This window comes from Hyla sarda, chromosome 1 (genome assembly GCF_029499605.1).
Source record: "Hyla sarda isolate aHylSar1 chromosome 1, aHylSar1.hap1, whole genome shotgun sequence".
Classification (NCBI taxonomy): domain Eukaryota; kingdom Metazoa; phylum Chordata; class Amphibia; order Anura; family Hylidae; genus Hyla; species Hyla sarda.
Window position 1 is genome coordinate 539,625,966 of NC_079189.1, and position 18,392 is coordinate 539,644,357.

Sequence of the window (18,392 nt, forward strand, 5' to 3'; positions counted from 1 at the left end):
ATAATATTCCCCCCTGTATACTGGTATTATTAGTAAAATTGATGTCAGTATACAGGATTTAGTCAGTAACAGTATGCTGGTGATAATATTTCACCCTTGCATACTGGTAGTATTGCTAATATTGGTCAGTATACAGGATTTGGTCAGTAACAGTATGATAGTAATGTGTGGTGATAATATTTTTCCTTGTATACTGATATTATTGATAATATTGTTCTCATTTTACAGGATTTCCACGTGCAATCAGGGCCGGTGCAAGAATTTCTGCCTACACAAGCGAAGCTCCATTTTTTAATCAGTGTGTAGTCTCTGTTACTAAACAAACTGCAGATGCTGGTGTACAGTATTAGGGGTTAATGAACTGGAGGTATATCCCCTAGTATAACATCCCTTACTGATTTTACTGACACACAGGGGGGGACATTTACTAATCTAGTCTATTCTGGGTATGCTTATAGACCAGCATATGTAGTAGTCTCCTGTCTATTGTGCTCCTAATTTATCAAAGGTCTCACAGCCCTTGATAAATTCTGTGCTCAGACTTCAGGGTCTACAGCTTAAACTGCATTTAGACCTGCTCCAACATGGTCTGACAGTTCAGCGTATTTTGGGCAGATGCGACTTGTCGCACAAAAGTCGCACTTGATAAATTCAGCACCAATGCATTTTCCAATGCATTTCTGTCTAAAATAGACTTGCCTGCATCATGATCTAAAAATCCTCTACAGCAAAAGTCGCAGAAAAGTCGCACATATTTAGACTGCGACTTTCTGTGCGACAAATTTAGACAGGAAAAACCAGTCTAAATCCTTTGATAAATCTCCCCCAGGGACTTTGGGTTCTTAATCTTTTGTATAAAAAATACTGTAATAAATGCAGTGATGTCACAGTACATGGAAAATAAACATGGTGATGTCACAGCACTAGCTTAATAAATATCACGGAGAATAAAAACAAGGATGTCCCACTACAGGAATAATGTAACGTCAGCAGTTGGAGTCCGCCCGTGTAGCGTGTAAAGCTGCTTACCAGAACCCCGCTGTGTTTCCAGATCCCCCGCCTCACTGTAGGCTCTAGACGTTCCCTCTCTTCTGACCTGACCCTGATACCCTGACCGTGCTTCTGCCTCATCCCTTGTACCTGCTTGATTCCCCAGTGTATGACCCAGCCTGTTGATCTCACCTGAATACTCATCTAGTCTGCACCAGTCGGCTGCATCTGAGCTTCTCAGTTCAGAATAAACAAAAAAACAAACTGAATTCCCTTCCCAGCAACACAGATTAGGACAGTAGAGTTGATAAATCAATGCAAAACATATGAACTGCACTGATCTATATAAACAATGTAAAGGTTTCCTAGGGTGTAAAGAAAAAATAGAAAATAAAAAATAAATGTTTGTAAATATAAACAAATATAACAACCCCCCCCCCCCCCCCCACACACACACACACACACAAAAAACAAATAAAATAATTAATAATAATACAGTGGTCCCTCAAGTTACAATATTAATTGGTTCTGGGACGACCAATGTATGTTGAGACCATAACTCTATGGAAACCTGGTAATTGGTTCTGAAGGCCCAAAATGTCATCCAAAAATAGGAAAAAGTGAGGATTAAAGAAAAATAAGTAGATAACTAATATTGATAAAGCAAATCCTTACATATAAAAGTAAGAAAGATCTGCTGGGAGCTGTAAATCACTGTCTATGTCAGTGTTTCCCAAGGAGGGAGCCTCCAGCTGTTGCAAAACTACAACTCCCAGCATGCCCGGACAGCCGTTGGCTGTCCGGGCATGCTCCGCTGGGAGTTGTAGTTTAGCAACAGCTGGGGCACCCTGCTTTGGAAACACTGGTCTATGTAGAGGACAGGAGCTTCTTCAGGGTCCTGTACAGTACACGCAATGTCCTAAAAAAGTAACATTGAGCCACTCTCACCTGGTGTCCAAAGGAGCAGGTAACCCTGGTACAGGTAAAGAGTACAGAACATGTAATACCTCCCTGCACTGTAGGGGGCACTACCAGACATCAGTCTGTGCATGCACTTCAGTAATACAGGTAAAGAGTAGTACAGAACATGTAATACCTCCCTGTACTGTAGGGGGCGCTACCAGACATCAGTCAGTGCATACGCTTCAGTAATACAGGTGTTTTACCAGTGAAATGTCCATTCTGATTTGTCAGTCCTTCCAGCTATTGATATGTTTTGCAGATCTGAACTGTCCGTAGCATTGTATATTGAGTCTGGTTTCAACCTACAATGGTCCAGAAAAGACCATTGTATGTTGAAACTATTGTATGTTGAGGCCATTGTAAGTTGAGGAATCACTGTAGTAATATTAACTACATAAACTAAACAAAGAATAAGAAGGTTTTGTATCACCACATGCAGAATAAAATTAATGCTTTTGCTCATGCACAGTAAACACACAAGATTTATTTTTTTACTTTTTTTTAACCCCTTAAGGACTTTTCCATTTTTGCACTTTTTCGTTCTCACCTTCTAAAAATCATAACTCTCTCAGTTTTTCACCAACAGACCCATATGAGGGCTATGTGCTACCAATTTTAAAGGGGTATTCCAGATTTTTTTTTTTATTGGACTATGCTACAGGGGCTGTAAAGTTAGTTTAGTTCATAATATAGTGTCTGTACCTGTGTGTGACGGTTTTCTCACAATTCTTCTGTGTTTATCGCCCCAATATTTATTTTTAACAACATACAGACTCAGGTCTCGGGATTTCCCACGTTGGAGTGCGTCGAGACCTGACATCACTGGGTGGGAGAGGGATCATTTTGTAACAGCTGTCGGCACTCTGATTAGAAAACACTGATGTATTGCATTAAATGGATCACTGGTGTGTTTCAGTGGGTGTGGTGGTTGATGTGTGGGAGGGAGGGAAGTGACCTCATACTTACAAACTATGGAACTATGGGATGTGTAGTTTAGGGAATGAAATTCAACAGGAAATACCCAGTTCTGACAGGTACTACTAAAATCACCTTATGGTAGATAACCCCTTTATTTTCTAATGACATCAGTCATTTCACCACAAAATCTACAGTGAAACAAAAAAAATTTTTTTTTGTGGGACAAAAGTGAAAAAAAAACCTCCGCCATTTTGAAATTTTTTGTGGCTTCTGTTTCCGTTTAGCGGCCTTTGGTAAAAATGACCCCTTATCTTTATTCTGTATGTCCATACGATTAAAATGATGCCCTACTTATATCGGTTTGATTTTGTTTTACTTCTGTTAAAAAAGTATAACTTTATGCACGAAAATTAACATTTAAAATTGTCTTATTTTTCCATATACAGGGATGTGTGAGGGTTTATTTGTTGCACGTGATCTATAGTTTTTATAGGTACAATTTTTGTTTTGATGGGACTTTTTGATCACGTTTTATAAATTTTTTAAGGTATACAAAATGACCAAAAAAAAACACAATTTTGGACTTTAGTATTTATTAATTTTTTTTTTTTTTTAACGTATAAGCCTTTAACCATTTGGTTTAATTAATGTTATATTTTTATAATTCGGACATTTACACATGCGGCTACACCACAAATATTCATGTTTATTTTTGTTTACCTTTTTTTTTATGGGAAAAGGGAGGGGATTCAAACTTTTGTTAGAAAAGGGGTTAATTCACATTTTATTACTTTTTTTTTTTTTTACACCATTTCATATTCTCCATAGGGAACTTTACATGCAATCTTTGGATTAACCCCTTAGGGGCCCTCCCGCTACTTTACCGCTATGGTCCCGATCAGCTCCGCTGATCTGCCGGGAATGTTCTTTTTTTATTTTTACATGCAATCAACTTAGATCACATTGTCTAAGGGGTTAATGCCGGGCATCATCGCGCTTCATGGAAGGGGAGGGGGTGCACGTCATACAGGTACGCCCTGCGTCCTTAAGAGGTTGAGGTTTTTTTTTTGTTTACAGTTTTAAAACAACCATTCACGTGTCGCATCATTTTAATCGTTCCAACCCATAGAATAAAGGTAACAGGTAAGTTTTACTGTATGGTGACATATTTGCCCCACATAACTGCGCAATTATGTTTTTTTGTTTTTTTCGGTTTATTTCTTTCACCCCAGAAATATTTTCAGGTTTTATAATACAGAATATTGGTGTTTCCCAAACAGGATGCCTTCAGGTGTCATAAAACTACAACTTCCAGCATGCCCGGACAGCCTTTGGCTGTCCGGGCATGCTGGGAGTTGTAGTTTTGCAGCACCTGAAGTCACCCTGGTTGGGGAACACTGCATTATATGGTAATAGGTAGATTTCCAATAAAAATGAAACCCTTATATGGATTTATTGATGGGAAAAATTAAGACATTGGGGGAGATTTATCAAAACCTGTGCAGAGGAAAAGTGGTGCAGTTGCCCATAGCAACCAATCAGATTGCAACTTTCATTTTCCACAGGCCTCTTTAGAGGCCTGTGGAAAATGAAAGAAGCAATCTGATTGGTTGCTATGGGCAACTGCACCACTCTTCCTCTGCACAGGGTTTGATAAATCTCCCCCATTATGAAGACATTAGAAGGTTGAAAAGATGACTTCTCACAACTGTTGCAGATTTTTAGAATAAATCACAGCTCATAGCCATGAGAGAGCGGGGAGGGAGGAGCAGGAAAAATTAGTAAAAGAACTTAGTATATAACTGCGCATGCTCGCTAAAAGCACTTGAGCTTCAATAACATGGCGGCCGATGTTCCGCAAGGAGCCTTTTGGTTGCTAGTACGGTTCTCTCTCTAGTATTCGGGAGGAGAGCAGATAATTAGGCTGCGTTAAATAGGGGGCGGGGCTATAATTAAAAGAGGGCCCATAATGACGTCACGGCGTGGCCGTGTACTGATCCTGACAGGAGGGGCGGTTATCGTGGAATTGACTTGACTGTGCTGTGATTGGACATGCCCGAGGGGGCGGGGCCACATTTATGACGATAACCAATCAATGTTGAGGACGCAGGTCAGCAGCGCAGCTGTGTGTCTCGTGTCGGTGTGTTCCTTGTTTACTCCGCGCATGCAGCATGGACAAACTACGAGCCCTCCTGCAGAGGACACTGGGGACAGTCAGACAGCACATGGGCACTGACCACTACGGGAATAAGTATTATTACGTCCCTGAGCAGAGGACATGGACGGGTAGGTAGATACCGCTCCTGCTCTACGTGTCGTGTGAACACTGACCTGTAATGTGAGCATGTGTATATATAATACACCCTGTAACCATCATAGCCCCCCCCAGTCACAATACAAGGGAAACAAATAAATATGTCCATATTCATCAACAGTTCTCATATCAGGCATCATATTCCTCAACTCCCCATATATACCCCACCCCAGATGTCATCTACCTCCCCCCCCCCCCCCCATATATACGGTACCCCACCCCAGGTGTCATCTACCTCTCCTCCCCATATATACGGTACCCCACCCCAGGTGTCATCTACCTCTCCTCCCCATATATACGGTACCCCACCCCAGGTGTCATCTACCTCTCCCCCCCCCCCATATATACTATACCCCACCCCAGGTGTCATCTACCTCCCCCCCATATATACTATATCCCACCCCAGGTGTCATCTACCTCTCCTCCCCATATATACCCCACCCCAGGTGTGTTCTACCTCTCCTCCCCATATATACGGTACCCCACCCCAGGTGTCATCTACCTCTCCTCCCCATATATACTATACCCCACCCCAGGTGTCACCTACCTCTCCTCCCCATATATACGGTAACCCACCCCAGGTGTCATCTACCTCTCCTCCCCATATATACCCCACCCCAGGTGTGTTCTACCTCTCCTCCCCATATATACGGTACCCCACCCCAGGTGTCATCTACCTCTCCTTCCCATATATACTATACCCCACCCCAGGTGTCATCTACCTCTCCTCCCCATATATACGGTACCCCACCCCAGGTGTCATCTACCTCTCCCCCCCCCCCCCCCATATATACTATACTCCACCCCAGGTGTCATCTACCTCTCCTCCCCATATATACCCCACCCCAGGTGTCATCTACCTCTCCTCCCCATATATACGGTACCCCACCCCAGGTGTCATCTACCTCTCCTCCCCATATATATGGTACCCCACCCCAGGTGTCATCTACCTCTCCTCCCCATATATACTATACCCCACCCCAGGTATCATCTACCTCTCCTCCCCATATATACCCCACCCCAGGTGTCATCTACCTCTCCTCCCCATATATACTATACCCGACCCCAGGTGTCATCTACCTCTCCTCCCCATATATACCCCACCCCAGGTATAATCTACCTCTCCTCCCCATATATACCCCACCCCAGGTGTCATCTGCCTCTCCTCCCCATATATACTATACCCCACCCCAGGTGTCATCTGCCTCTCCTCCCCATATATACTATACCCCACCCCAGGTGTCATCTGCCTCTCCTCCCCATATATACCCCACCCCAGGTGTCATCTGCCTCTCCTCCCCATATATACTATACCCCACCCCAGGTGTCATCTGCCTCTCCTCCCCATATATACTATACCCCACCCCAGGTGTCATCTACCTCTCCTCCCCATATATACTATACCCCACCCCAGGTATCATCTACCTCTCCTCCCCATATATACCCCACCCCAGGTGTCATCTACCTCTCCTCCCCATATATACTATACCCCACCCCAGGTATCATCTACCTCTCCTCCCCATATATACTATACCCCACCCCAGGTATCATCTACCTCTCCTCCCCATATATACTATACCCGACCCCAGGTGTCATCTACCTCTCCTCCCCATATATACCCCACCCCAGGTATCATCTACCTCTCCTCCCCATATATACCCCACCCCAGGTGTCATCTGCCTCTCCTCCCCATATATACTATACCCCACCCCAGGTGTCATCTACCTCTCCTCCCCATATATACTATACCCCACCCCAGGTGTCATCTGCCTCTCCTCCCCATATATACTATACCCCACCCCAGGTGTCATCTACCTCTCCTCCCCATATATACTATACCCCAGGTATCATCTACCTCTCCTCCCCATATATACCCCACCCCAGGTGTCATCTACCTCTCCTCCCCATATATACTATACCCCACCCCAGGTATCATCTACCTCTCCTCCCCATATATACCCCACCCCAGGTGTCATCTACCTCTCCTCCCCATATATACGGTACCCCACCCCAGGTGTCATCTACCTCTCCTCCCCATATATATGGTACCCCACCCCAGGTGTCATCTACCTCTCCTCCCCATATATACTATACCCCACCCCAGGTATCATCTACCTCTCCTCCCCATATATACTATACCCCACCCCAGGTGTCATCTACCTCTCCTCCCCATATATACTATACCCCACCCCAGGTGTCATCTACCACTCCTCCCCATATATACGGTACCCCACCCCAGGTGTCATCTACCTCTCCTCCCCATATATACCCCACCCCAGGTATTATCTACCTCTCCTCCCCGTATACCCCACCCCAGGTGTCATCTACCTCTCCTCCCCATATATACGGTACCCCACCCCAGGTGTCATCTACGTCTCCTCCCCATATATACGGTACCCCACCCCAGGTGTCATCTACCTCTCCTTCCCATATATACTATACCCCACCCCAGGTGTCATTTACCTCTCCTCCCCATATATAATATACCCCACCCCAGGTGTCATCTATCTATCTATCCCTGTCCCTTCCTGTATCTCCCTCCCTCCCCGGTATCATATGCCAATTCACAATATCACTCCACTATAGTCTCCCCTGTAGAATCCCAGCCTCCTTCATTATGATCCTCCCTACAGCACCCCCTCCTGTTACCCTCCAGTATCATTTGCCCTGTGGTATCGTCCCCAGTTTTTTAACCCCTCCCCCCAAAGTACCACCCTACTACAGTATCCTTTCCCTTTGGAGTAAAAGACACGAAACCAATATAAACACATTAATGTGAATAAGCCAAACATCTATATTGTTGTTGTCTCCGAATAGAATGGAGTTTGTGGTGTATTTTTGTCATGTAAAATGCAACAAAAATGTGTTGTGGTTGGAGGGTCTGGTTACTACATTATAGAAATGACGCGTTGATTTTCCGCTAGGAAATTGTGTGCAGCCTTCTAGTGATTATAATGGGATTTGGCTGCTTAGATCACACATGAAAAGTGCGTTCACACTGAGGAATACACGCTGAATCTCCACTCGCTAAATTCCGCTAGCGGAGATTCAGCGTGTATTCAGCCTGGTCGCCGGACCGTGCGGCATTGCACCGTCACAATTGACAGCTATGCAGTGCTCGCATAATTCCACTCAGAGTGAACATGTTCTTTCTTTGTGCGTAACAATTTCAGTGGGGGAATTGTCCACCGCTGAAATTGCTTAGTGTGAACGGCTCTCGCGGAAGACCCATTCACACCGGAATTGTGTGAATGCATCCTAATAGTGGAACTTCTGTCAAGGGAATTGTGGCAGAAGTGTGAACTTTTAGGGTACGTTCAGACGAGCGCATCCACAGCGTATTTGATGCTGCGGATCCGCCGCCGAAGGACCCCTACAAGGTGCCTCAGATGTGCGTTGCCGCGCATGCGTGGTGTACTTGCACATATCGCGGCCGCTCCCTCTGATCCCTGAGCTAGGCCGAGAGCAGCCGCGATGTGCGAGTATAAGGCTCGTGGCGACTTGCACATTGCAGTGTGTCTGCTCATAGCTGTGTATTGCCGCTCTGAGCAGCCACATCTAAAGGCACCCTGTAGCAGTCCTTTTGGTGGCGGATCCACAGCGTAAAATACGATTTGGATCCGCTTGTCTGAACATACCCTTAATCTTCTGTTAGATTCCGCTGTGCTGTCTTTCAATGGGACTGTGCTTTTGTCTGCGGCAGACTGTCACAGACATGAGCACCAATTTTTAATGGTGTGCATACAGTGAGGAAGTCCAGCAAGGTCATTTGTTCCTGAATTTCCTCAGTGTGAACGGACCATAAGGCATCCATATGACTCCTAAAAAGCTTTGCGCCTTATTATGGCAGTTTGCTTGGCTCAGCGACTTATCTGGTGCTGCATTTTTATGACAGTGATCGCGTATTTCTGATGACAAGGTGATTTATGAGGAGGTTTTCACTGATAAGATTTGTTCTCATTTTTAACAAAAAGTATGGATGTCAGGGAATATTTACTTCACAATTTCTCCACATGCCCCTGGTATATGTTGATGATTGATCAAAAAGGTGTGCCTAGATATACCAGGGTATGTTGATTTAAATGGGGGATGCGTGAAGAAAACACAATACCTGGGGCAGAACAATAGTTTTAATAACCGCAGCGCGGTCCGCCATGGAAAGTGGCAATTTCGTCCAGGTGCCTATTAAAAGGGTTCTCCACCCCTAGACATCAAACCTTTGGATTGGGGATAAGATGTCTAATCACGGGGGTCACGCCACTGGGGCCCCCACGATCTCTCCTGCTGCACCCCCGTACATCAGCAGCCTGGAGCTGTGTTTGCTCCCTGGATGATGAGGGGCGATACAGTGGACGGGGTATTGTGACGTCACGACCCCTGTATCGCCCCTCATCAGCTACGGAGCAAACATAGCTCCAGGCTGCTGATGTACAGGGGTGCAGCAGGAGAGATCGCGGGGTCCTTTGGATAGGGGATAAGTTGTCTAGGGGCGGAGTACCCCTTTAAATAATGGTTGGAGATTAAGATCATTAAAGGAGTAGTATAGTGAAAATGATCTTCATCCTGTTGTGCCTGGGCTGCAAAAATAAAACAAACATTCTCACCTTTCTCTGTTCCCCTGTTGCGCCGCTATAGCTCTTCAGTCCTCCAGTCCGGTCTTCTTCCGTGTCCACGGATTGTCACACTGCAGTCAGCGTATCAGCGGGTACAACGTTGTCCCACCTCGGCCGGTGATAGGCTGAGCACAGTGTCATGTAAGGAGCCTGGTCCCCTCCTTCTCCCTGCTGCCCGGGCTTCTTACATGACTCTGCGCCCAGCCTATCACCGGCCGAGGCGATACGCTGACTTCAGTGTGCCGATCCGTGCACACAGAAGGAGGAAGAAGATAGTGGCGTAACGGAGGAACGTGAGTTAAAGGGGTACTGCGCCGCTAGACATCTTATCCCCTATCCAAAAGATGGGGGGGATAGGATGTCTGATTGCGGGGGTTCCGCCGCTGGGGACCCCCGCAATCTCGGCTGCAGCACTTCAGACATCCTGTGCCCTGAGCGAGCTTCACTCCTTGCTGGATGACTGGCAATGCGGGGCAGAGGCTTGTGATGTCATGGTCACATCCTGCTCGTGACGTCACAACCACACCCCCTCCCATAGACTTGCAAGTCTATGGGAGGGGGCACAACGGGATTAAGATAATTTTCACTATACTATCCTTTAAAGGAAAATGGCCACCCGTTTACCCGCACTATAACCCGATACACCAGGTTATAGTGTGGGTGGAACTGGAGACCGGTGCAGGGTGTCAGACTGCTATACCTAACTGCAGTCCGGAGCCCCGATCCTCCAAAGGTCCCCCTGTTCCAGCGATGACCTGCGCTTTGAGGCGGGCCCACCGGCTAGAGTTAAATATTCATAAGCGCCGGTCACGTGAGCGCTCAGTAGGTATGAGCGCTCACGTGACCAGCGCTTATGAATATTTAAATCTAGCCGGTGGGCCCACCTCAAAGCGCAAGTCATCGCTGGTAGAGGGGGACCTTTTGGAGGATCGGGGCTCCGGACTGCAGGTAGGTATAGCAGTCCGAGATCCCGCATTGGTCTCCTGTTCACCCGCACTAGAACACTGTGTATCAGATTTTAGTGTGAGTAAATGGGTGACCGTTTACCTTGAAACATTCTAGCATTTGAGCCGACCTTCACCCCCAGGGGTATTCTAAGACTTCTCCCTTTCCCAATACTCTAACCTCACCTATACCCTGTAAGTCCTCACCACTTGCCAGGAGGCGGGAGGGCTTCTCCAATTTATCTTTAGGCCCAACATCTTACCATATTCATTCACAATATATATCACCCTGGAAAGCATAGCTTCTGGATCCTGCAAAAATAAAAACAAATTGTCCATATAAAGCAGGATTTATCTCTTCCCCCCCCCCCCCTCTTACCAAAGCCCTTGATTTCATTTCTTTTAATTTAAGAATAGCCATTGCGAGGTGGCTCTATATATAGAGACTGGGGGGGGGGGGGGGTTAACCCTGTTGTGTTCCTTGTGTCAATAAAGATACTTCCAACAGATTCCCCTTGATAGCTATGCTAGCTATAGGTTTATCATATAACAGCAATTTTTGGCCCGAAGCCCAATGCCTCCAGTTTGTCTCCACTCCATCCTGTCAAACATCTTCATGGTGTACAAAGATAGCATAGTGAGGAGAGGTCCAGAGCCCACCTGGAGGTTCACAAAGACCCCAGCAGAATTATCTTGTATCAGTCCGTCTGGCACAAAACCTGATCTTTGCGTCTGTATAAGCAAGAATCTCGGTGGAAATGATTTACTGTTTACCATAAGTCCTTGTTTTGTTTAAACAAAATAATGTTGGCTTCTGCTCTGTGCGTGGGAGAGCGTTGGTGTGACAGGATTCCTTAAACATTTCAAACAAAAAAAGTATTAACATCCCCGCAAACTCTTTGTACACTTCAGATGTCAGGAGATTGGAGCCTGGCGCAGATGATCCCCCGAAGCAAAATAATGCTTCTCTCATCTCCTCTATTGTGAACTCTCTTTCCAGCTCTTCCATTCCTCCTCTTCCAGTTTCGGTTGTTCACATTTTTTGTAGAAAATTAATGATGTAAAGATCCGACAGGGATGCTTCTCATTGGTACAGGTTCAAAAAAACATTTTACCATCTGGTCCCTTATTCTATCCTGTTGCGTGATCACCTCGTCCACTTCTGACTGAATCGCCAAGCTATAAGATTTACCCTGCTGTGCTTGGAGAATCTTGGCTAGGAGTTTTTTCGGCTTACCCCTTTTAACAAATTGGTTATGCCGCTGAAAAAAACACCTTCTGCTGAGGTTTCTGCTGCCAAAAAATGTCTATTAACCATTTTTTTTTACAGAAGCCCCTCATAGCCCCATCCCCAGTTCCTCCCAGTAGGCCGACCAGCTTCATATTATTCCTTCTTACTCTATCTTTCATATCGATCAGTTTTGCTTTCATCTCTGGGCAGTCTGGGAGGATAGATCACTTAGAGCCTAGTTACATGATTGCACATCCCGTAAAATCGTAGGGAGCACTTGTGGATTATTATCGCCCATTATTCTCCTTTCCCATTTTTCCAAATCTGCACTGTTTTTCCCAGGAGATGGGGTTTCGGGACCCTCCTTGTTGTTCAAGCAGGGGAAGGCTTCATAAATTTTTAAAATTTTCATAGCCCCAGTGCCACTTTTTTGAGGCCCCTTAGATCATCTTTGCTTAGATTTTGGAGGCATGGTCTGAGCTGACTTGCACGCTTCCTGCTGAGAGCTACTGTGCCAACCAATTGCTTGTTCCGATTTTTCATATTAGGCTGGGTTCTCATCACGTTTTTGCCATACTGTTTTCATGGGAATAAGTAAACCGTATGTGGTTTTAAACCATGTACTGTTTTTAAAAGTGCATACAGTTCCGGCCGTTTTTATAAAAAAAACAAAACAGAATTTTTAATGGGAGGGATCTTGGGTGGGGACTTTAGGATGCAAATGCACATGTGCAAAGTAAAAACCGTATACGGTTTCCCGTATGGAACTGTATACATGTGCTTTTCCCATTGACATCCATGTCCAAAAAAAAAAAAACGTATGCGGTTGCAGTATAGTTTTTAAACCAGAGACAAAACCGTGGTCAACCATGGTTTTGAGTACGGGAGAAAACCGTATTGCAAGCAAACCGTACGCAACCGGATGCATCCGGGTGCATAGGGTTTTCAATTGTCTATGTATACGGTTTTCAATACGGTTCCATACGTTTTCAATAATGAAAACGTATACAGGAAACGTACTTGAAAAATGTGGTGTGAACCCAGCCTTAACCAGTAGTTACTGGATGCAGATACCTATATGATTGTACACCGGGTGAGGCGGTTCACGAGTCTCCTGAATCTCCCTTAGGGAAGAAGGCGCCTGATCCCATCGCATACTCAGGCGCTTTCACTTTAATGCAGCTGACCATACACCGCCTGCGGAGTGCTGATTCACTCAAACATCCATCCAAATAGCAGCTTTGTGCTTGTGGCACTCATAGCCTTTATCCAGCAACAATTACGGGCAAAACAAACCCGCTTTTCCATCCAGCAGTCTGTGACAATCCATTGCTCAGGTCTCCTGAGGTAAAAAAAACAAATTCACTTAGCGGAGCTTGGTTGAGGGGCCCAGCCTACAGATGAGGAGGAGGTAAGGAGAAATCTGAGGGGCAGGAGATTGTCCAGGGGCCTTTTGACTTTAAAGGGATACTCCACTGCCCCAGCATTCGGAACGTTTAGTTCCAAATGCTGGGTGTGGGCTTGTGACATCACGGCCACGCCCCCTCAATGCAAGTCTATGGGAGGGGGCGTACGCCCCCTCCCATAGACTTGCATTGAGGGGGCGTGACGTGATGTCACCCGGGGGCATGGCTTGATGTCACGAACCCGCACCAAGCTTTCGGAACGTAATATTCTGAACGCTGGGCCAGTGGAGTACCCCTTTAATAGACTGTTGTAGGACCACAGTTATCCATCGGCCTCCTGTATGGCAGCTCCACCATTCATGTCAATGGCTAGTTATCTAGAGACTTTTTTCGGGCTGTATGTGTCCAGTTTAATTAGCATATACCAGCGGTGATTCTGTTCAACCATTGAAATGAACAGCATCTGCTACTGTACAGTATATGTATCTTGGCAGGATGGCGACGGATACTTGTGGCAAACAGCATAAGCATTGGGTGAACCTAGCCTAATGGTCACTACGTTCGGTCCATGTCCTGGACTTATACTGTTCCTGTGCAGGACTCAAAAGCGTGGTCTGATGCAGACATCAACCCAAAGTTTGCAGCATCTTCACCTGGCATACCAACCGTTCCGCCATGTGGCGCTCCTGCAAGCTTCATATTTTCCAGCAGTATATCTTGCTTAGATATGTGCATGAAGTGGCATACAGTGCTTCATAAAATGTTGCATGAAATTGGAGCCTAAATCTGAAATAATATGTGTGAAATCAAATGCTAAAACATCTTGTGGTATATGCTGCACAGTACAGTTTAGATTTTGTGGGAAGCAGAACAGTACATGTATGGAGCCACTTGAGGGCGCCATTGTCTAAGAACTGACAGTACGGCCTTCATTTTCTTACGCCTTTTCCTGGTGTGAATCGCGATGCATAGGTTCATATCCATTAGCTATAGCTGTACTGTGAAGTCTCTGTCTTCACATATCATCAAATAATGCTTTTTTACCTCAGTGTGATTCTCTCTGCACATATTACAAGCTCAATAATATAAGACTGGATATTACTGGGGGGGGGGGGGGGGGGATACCTACACTGAAGAGGCAAATAGATGATCTGCACACGTGTCCCCCGTGACAACACTGAACACGTGTCCCCCGTGACAACACTGAACACGTGTCCCCCGTGACAACACTGAACACGTGTCCCCCGTGACAACACTGAACCTGTCATTATAATCTCCAGTAGTGCAGCCTCTGGCAGTGTGGCCTGTAACTTCAAATAGGACAGCATGACTGATATGGGAGATGTTGTTCGTCTCATCTCGTGAATATGGTTCATATAGTAAGCCCCCAAAAGACTATTAACTGCTAAAGTAAACTGATGTGCACTGTTGCCACTAATAAAAGTGCACCTTTTTTTAAAAATACTTTTTCTGGCCCCCTCAAGCATCAATGTTAATCAGAGCTATTTTTGGGCAGAAGCGTTACATGACCCCTTTCTGGCTACCCCTTTACATGCACTGAATGGGGCAGACTGATGAAAACTGCCTTTTGTTGTTTATAGGAACCAGTCAGCACAGGTTTTAATTTTTATGAGCACTATAAGAAATAAAAGCTGTGCTGTGATAGTGTGTTACAGATAACAAGCACTTTTTTTTTTGTTAATAAATCAGCACTTATATGTCTTTCACTATAACCTGCTGTTTTTATATCACCACCTGTCTGTCTTCCTTCCCCACTGGTAAATGTAAATATAGTTTGTAGTCGGTCTCCTTCATCATCTGGCAACCATCCAGTCAGCCCTTTTTGAAGCCATAAATATGGTCCCCAGAAAGTTTCCAGTCATTCTACTTTCCCATCTGTCAACCATATAGAAGGAGATATCATTCTTTTCAAACGTATTATATGACAATTTTATTTAACTTACTTTTTCTTACATGTGACCAATTTATCATAAATAAATCACATATATATAAAGCAGAAAAGGTTTTCCCTTATGTTAATAGCCAAAGTTCTTTATCTACTCTATTGCCAGTAGCGTTGCTAGAGAGTGACGGGGAGGGGGGGGGGTACCTCATTGGGTGACACCCTGACTGGTCTGCCTGGCACTAAATAGCTGCACTCCAACTATCCAGCAACAACCCATCCACCCTCCTCAGAAATAAAAAAAAAAAATTATTAAAAACATACTATGCTGCCCCATGAATATCCGTACTCTGGAGGCTTTTTTGTTTAATTTTGAGTCCGGATTTTGTGACATTGGTGGGCGGAGTCTTGGGTTGCTGCGCTGAGGCCGGAGTTTACGTCAGGAAGGAAGACAGCGCAACACCAACAAGTATATAAACAATAGTGAAGCCACAAAAAAAAAGGCTCTGTACTAGGGATCGACCGATTATCGGTATGGCCGATATTATCGGCCGATAATCACGATTTTGGGCATTATCGGTATCGGCAATTATCTTGCCGATAATGCCCCGCCCCCCGCACCGCCCCCACCGCACCGCGACCGCCACCCCCCTCGACCCGCCGCACCGCCGACCCACCGCACCGCGTCGCACCCCCCACGGTGATGCTAGGCGGTATACCGGTATGGATTTTTTCCCATACCGCTATACCGATCGGGCCCCTCCCCCACCCTCCGAGTGAATAAAAAAATTAAACTTACCCGTAATGGGGGTGGTCCAGGCCATCCTTCCTTCATGTAGTGTCCGGGGGCGTTCCGGGTGGAGGGTGGTCCAGTCCGGGCGGTCCTTCTTCTCCGGCGGGCCTCTTCTCCACTCCGGGCAGGCTCCGGCCTAGTATGCTGCATAGACGCCGCTACGCCGTGATGTCAGGTGCGTCGCTGCGCACGGGCGTCACTGCGCAGCGACGTCTATGTTGCGTACTAGGCCGGAGCCTGCCCGGAGTGGAGAAGAGGCCTGCCGGAGAAGGACAGCCCGGACCGGACCACCCTCCACCCGGAACGCCCCCGGACACTACAGGAACGATGGATGGATGGCCCGGAGCACCCTGGCAGGTAGGGGAGAGAAGCGGGTGGTGGCGGCGGCGGCCTATGGCCCCGCAAAAGCCACTGCAGATCATTGATTTAAAGCGCCCGCTTTAAATCAATGATCTGCAGCGGTGTCGCTGGGGGTTAAATAGCCGATAACTTATACCGAAATATCGGTATAAGTTATCGGCTATCGGCCCTATCCTCCACCGATTATCGATATCGGCCCTAAAAAACCGATATCGGTCGATCCCTACTCTGTACGTTACCCACCTGAAAATGTGCATGAAGCTGTATTACTATGGATGTTTCTTTTTTTAAGGAAAAATTTTAGTGCCATATATGGGTTATTTACGTAGTCAGTAAAAATTCTTATACAATTATTTTGTGCCTTATTCTATTTTAACACAACATTCATTTTAAAATTCAGTGGGTACGCCAACATGTACGTGTCCTAACATTAACAAGGTGTGCAGTGTGTATTTTCAACCTTAAAATTAATAGTTATTAGTAATATAATTTTTTTTTCTATAATTAACATAAATGTAGTAGCTTTGTTTCATGATGCAGAACAAGAACAGTTGATAAAGTGGGTGTTAATTTCCTTTTCTGCAGACATATGCACTTTGTGGTTGGACCTGGAATACATATGCGACTTTTAAATAGAGATGCAACTTTTTTTTCTTCATAAATAGCGACTATTGTAATTGATAAATACATGACCACTGCAAAGTAAAAAAAAAATAATAATTACTACATGAGCAGATTTCAGAAATGTGCTTTGGAATAAGCAAAAATCAAAAAGTCGCAGCATGTATCGAAAAGTCGTACGTGCAAATTTTTTACGCAACACAAATTTACTACGGAGCTTGATAAATCTCCTTCATAGTTCCCAGTCTCCCTGTCAACCATTGATATAGTCCCCAGTAAGTTGCTGTTCAGTATCCTCTCTTTTTCATCTAAAAATTAGTAGCAGCAGAAAGCGGGCACTTCATCAGGTAATGTGCGTGTACAAACCGCAAACAACTAGGTTTAAATAGATAGTCCTTACATCCATTCACAAGGTTACTTTAATGTGTAGATTACTACACTCCGAACAGCATACATTCATACACTCAAAGCCTTCAATATTCTCCCCAGTATGTTCCCCAGCCATTCTGCTTCCCCCTCTGGCATCTAAAAATATAAGGGGAAATGTATGAAAACCTGTGCAGAGGAAAAGTTGACCAGTTGCTCCTATCAACCAATCATATATTTCTTCTTACAAGAAGCGATCTGATTTTGGTTGCTATGGACAACTGGTCAGTTTTTCCTCTGCACAGATTTTGATAAATCTTCCCTATAGTTTTCAGGTTATTAAAGGGGTACTAAGCTGCTCAGCGTTTGTTCCAAACACTGAGCAACGGAGTACCCCTTTAAGTCTCCTTCCCACTCAGTCTGCCATAAATATAGTTCCCAATAAGTTCCCCAGTCAGTCTAACCCCCCCCCCTGCTCTCTGTCATAAGTATAGCCCAAAGAATATTCCTCCAGCCGTTTTATTTTCCATTATGTACCTTAAGTCAGTCTCCTTCCACCTCTGTAGTCTCCATTAAATTCCCCTGGAGGGATAATGAAATGATATTGTTAGTGGCCCCCTACCCCACCTTTACAAGAAATCCCACTTTCTGATTCTGTTGTATATGATAACTTCTGTGGCAGTGTGGCAAGGAAAGGGTGTATTTCCTTGGCTCACCCTGCAGAAGCTCTCACCTGCTTCTTAAGTAATGAGGCAGGAGGGAAGGGAGGTGTGTTTATGAGATGGAGACTCAGTCTAATGTGGGCTCTTCCTAGGAGTCAGCATGTGGGCTGTAGGGAAGAGACAGTCTGCTGAGGAGTACACAGCCCGAGCCATGAGTGGCTCAAAGAGAGTGACATGAATTGTGAGTAGAAGGTTGCAGGGGACCTATGTTTAACCGGCTGAGGGAAGCTCAGCGGTTGTTAGTCAGG

The 18,392-nt window shown here is 45.4% G+C and overlaps 2 protein-coding genes across 3 annotated transcripts in view; one reads left to right on the top strand and one right to left on the bottom strand.

Annotated features, from left to right (window-relative positions):
- Positions 1-4,872, bottom strand: part of ELOVL7 (ELOVL fatty acid elongase 7) — a 95,574-nt gene extending 90,702 nt beyond the window's left edge. Inside the window, exon 1 of one of the 2 annotated variants that reach the window (XM_056541089.1) lies at positions 4,675-4,872. The gene's annotated coding sequence lies outside the window, so the exon portion shown is untranslated. Of the gene's footprint in view, positions 1-2,655; positions 2,789-4,674 lie in introns of those variants that run through there. The other variant, XM_056541073.1, reaches the window with a different exon arrangement.
- A 99-nt stretch (positions 4,873-4,971) lies between these two features.
- The window catches only part of NDUFAF2 (NADH:ubiquinone oxidoreductase complex assembly factor 2), a 141,201-nt gene continuing 127,780 nt past the window's right edge, over positions 4,972-18,392 (top strand). Inside the window, exon 1 of the mRNA XM_056541122.1 lies at positions 4,972-5,157. Coding sequence (XP_056397097.1) covers positions 5,043-5,157 — 115 coding nt within the window. The 5' untranslated portion in view covers positions 4,972-5,042. The remainder of the gene's footprint in view (positions 5,158-18,392) is intronic.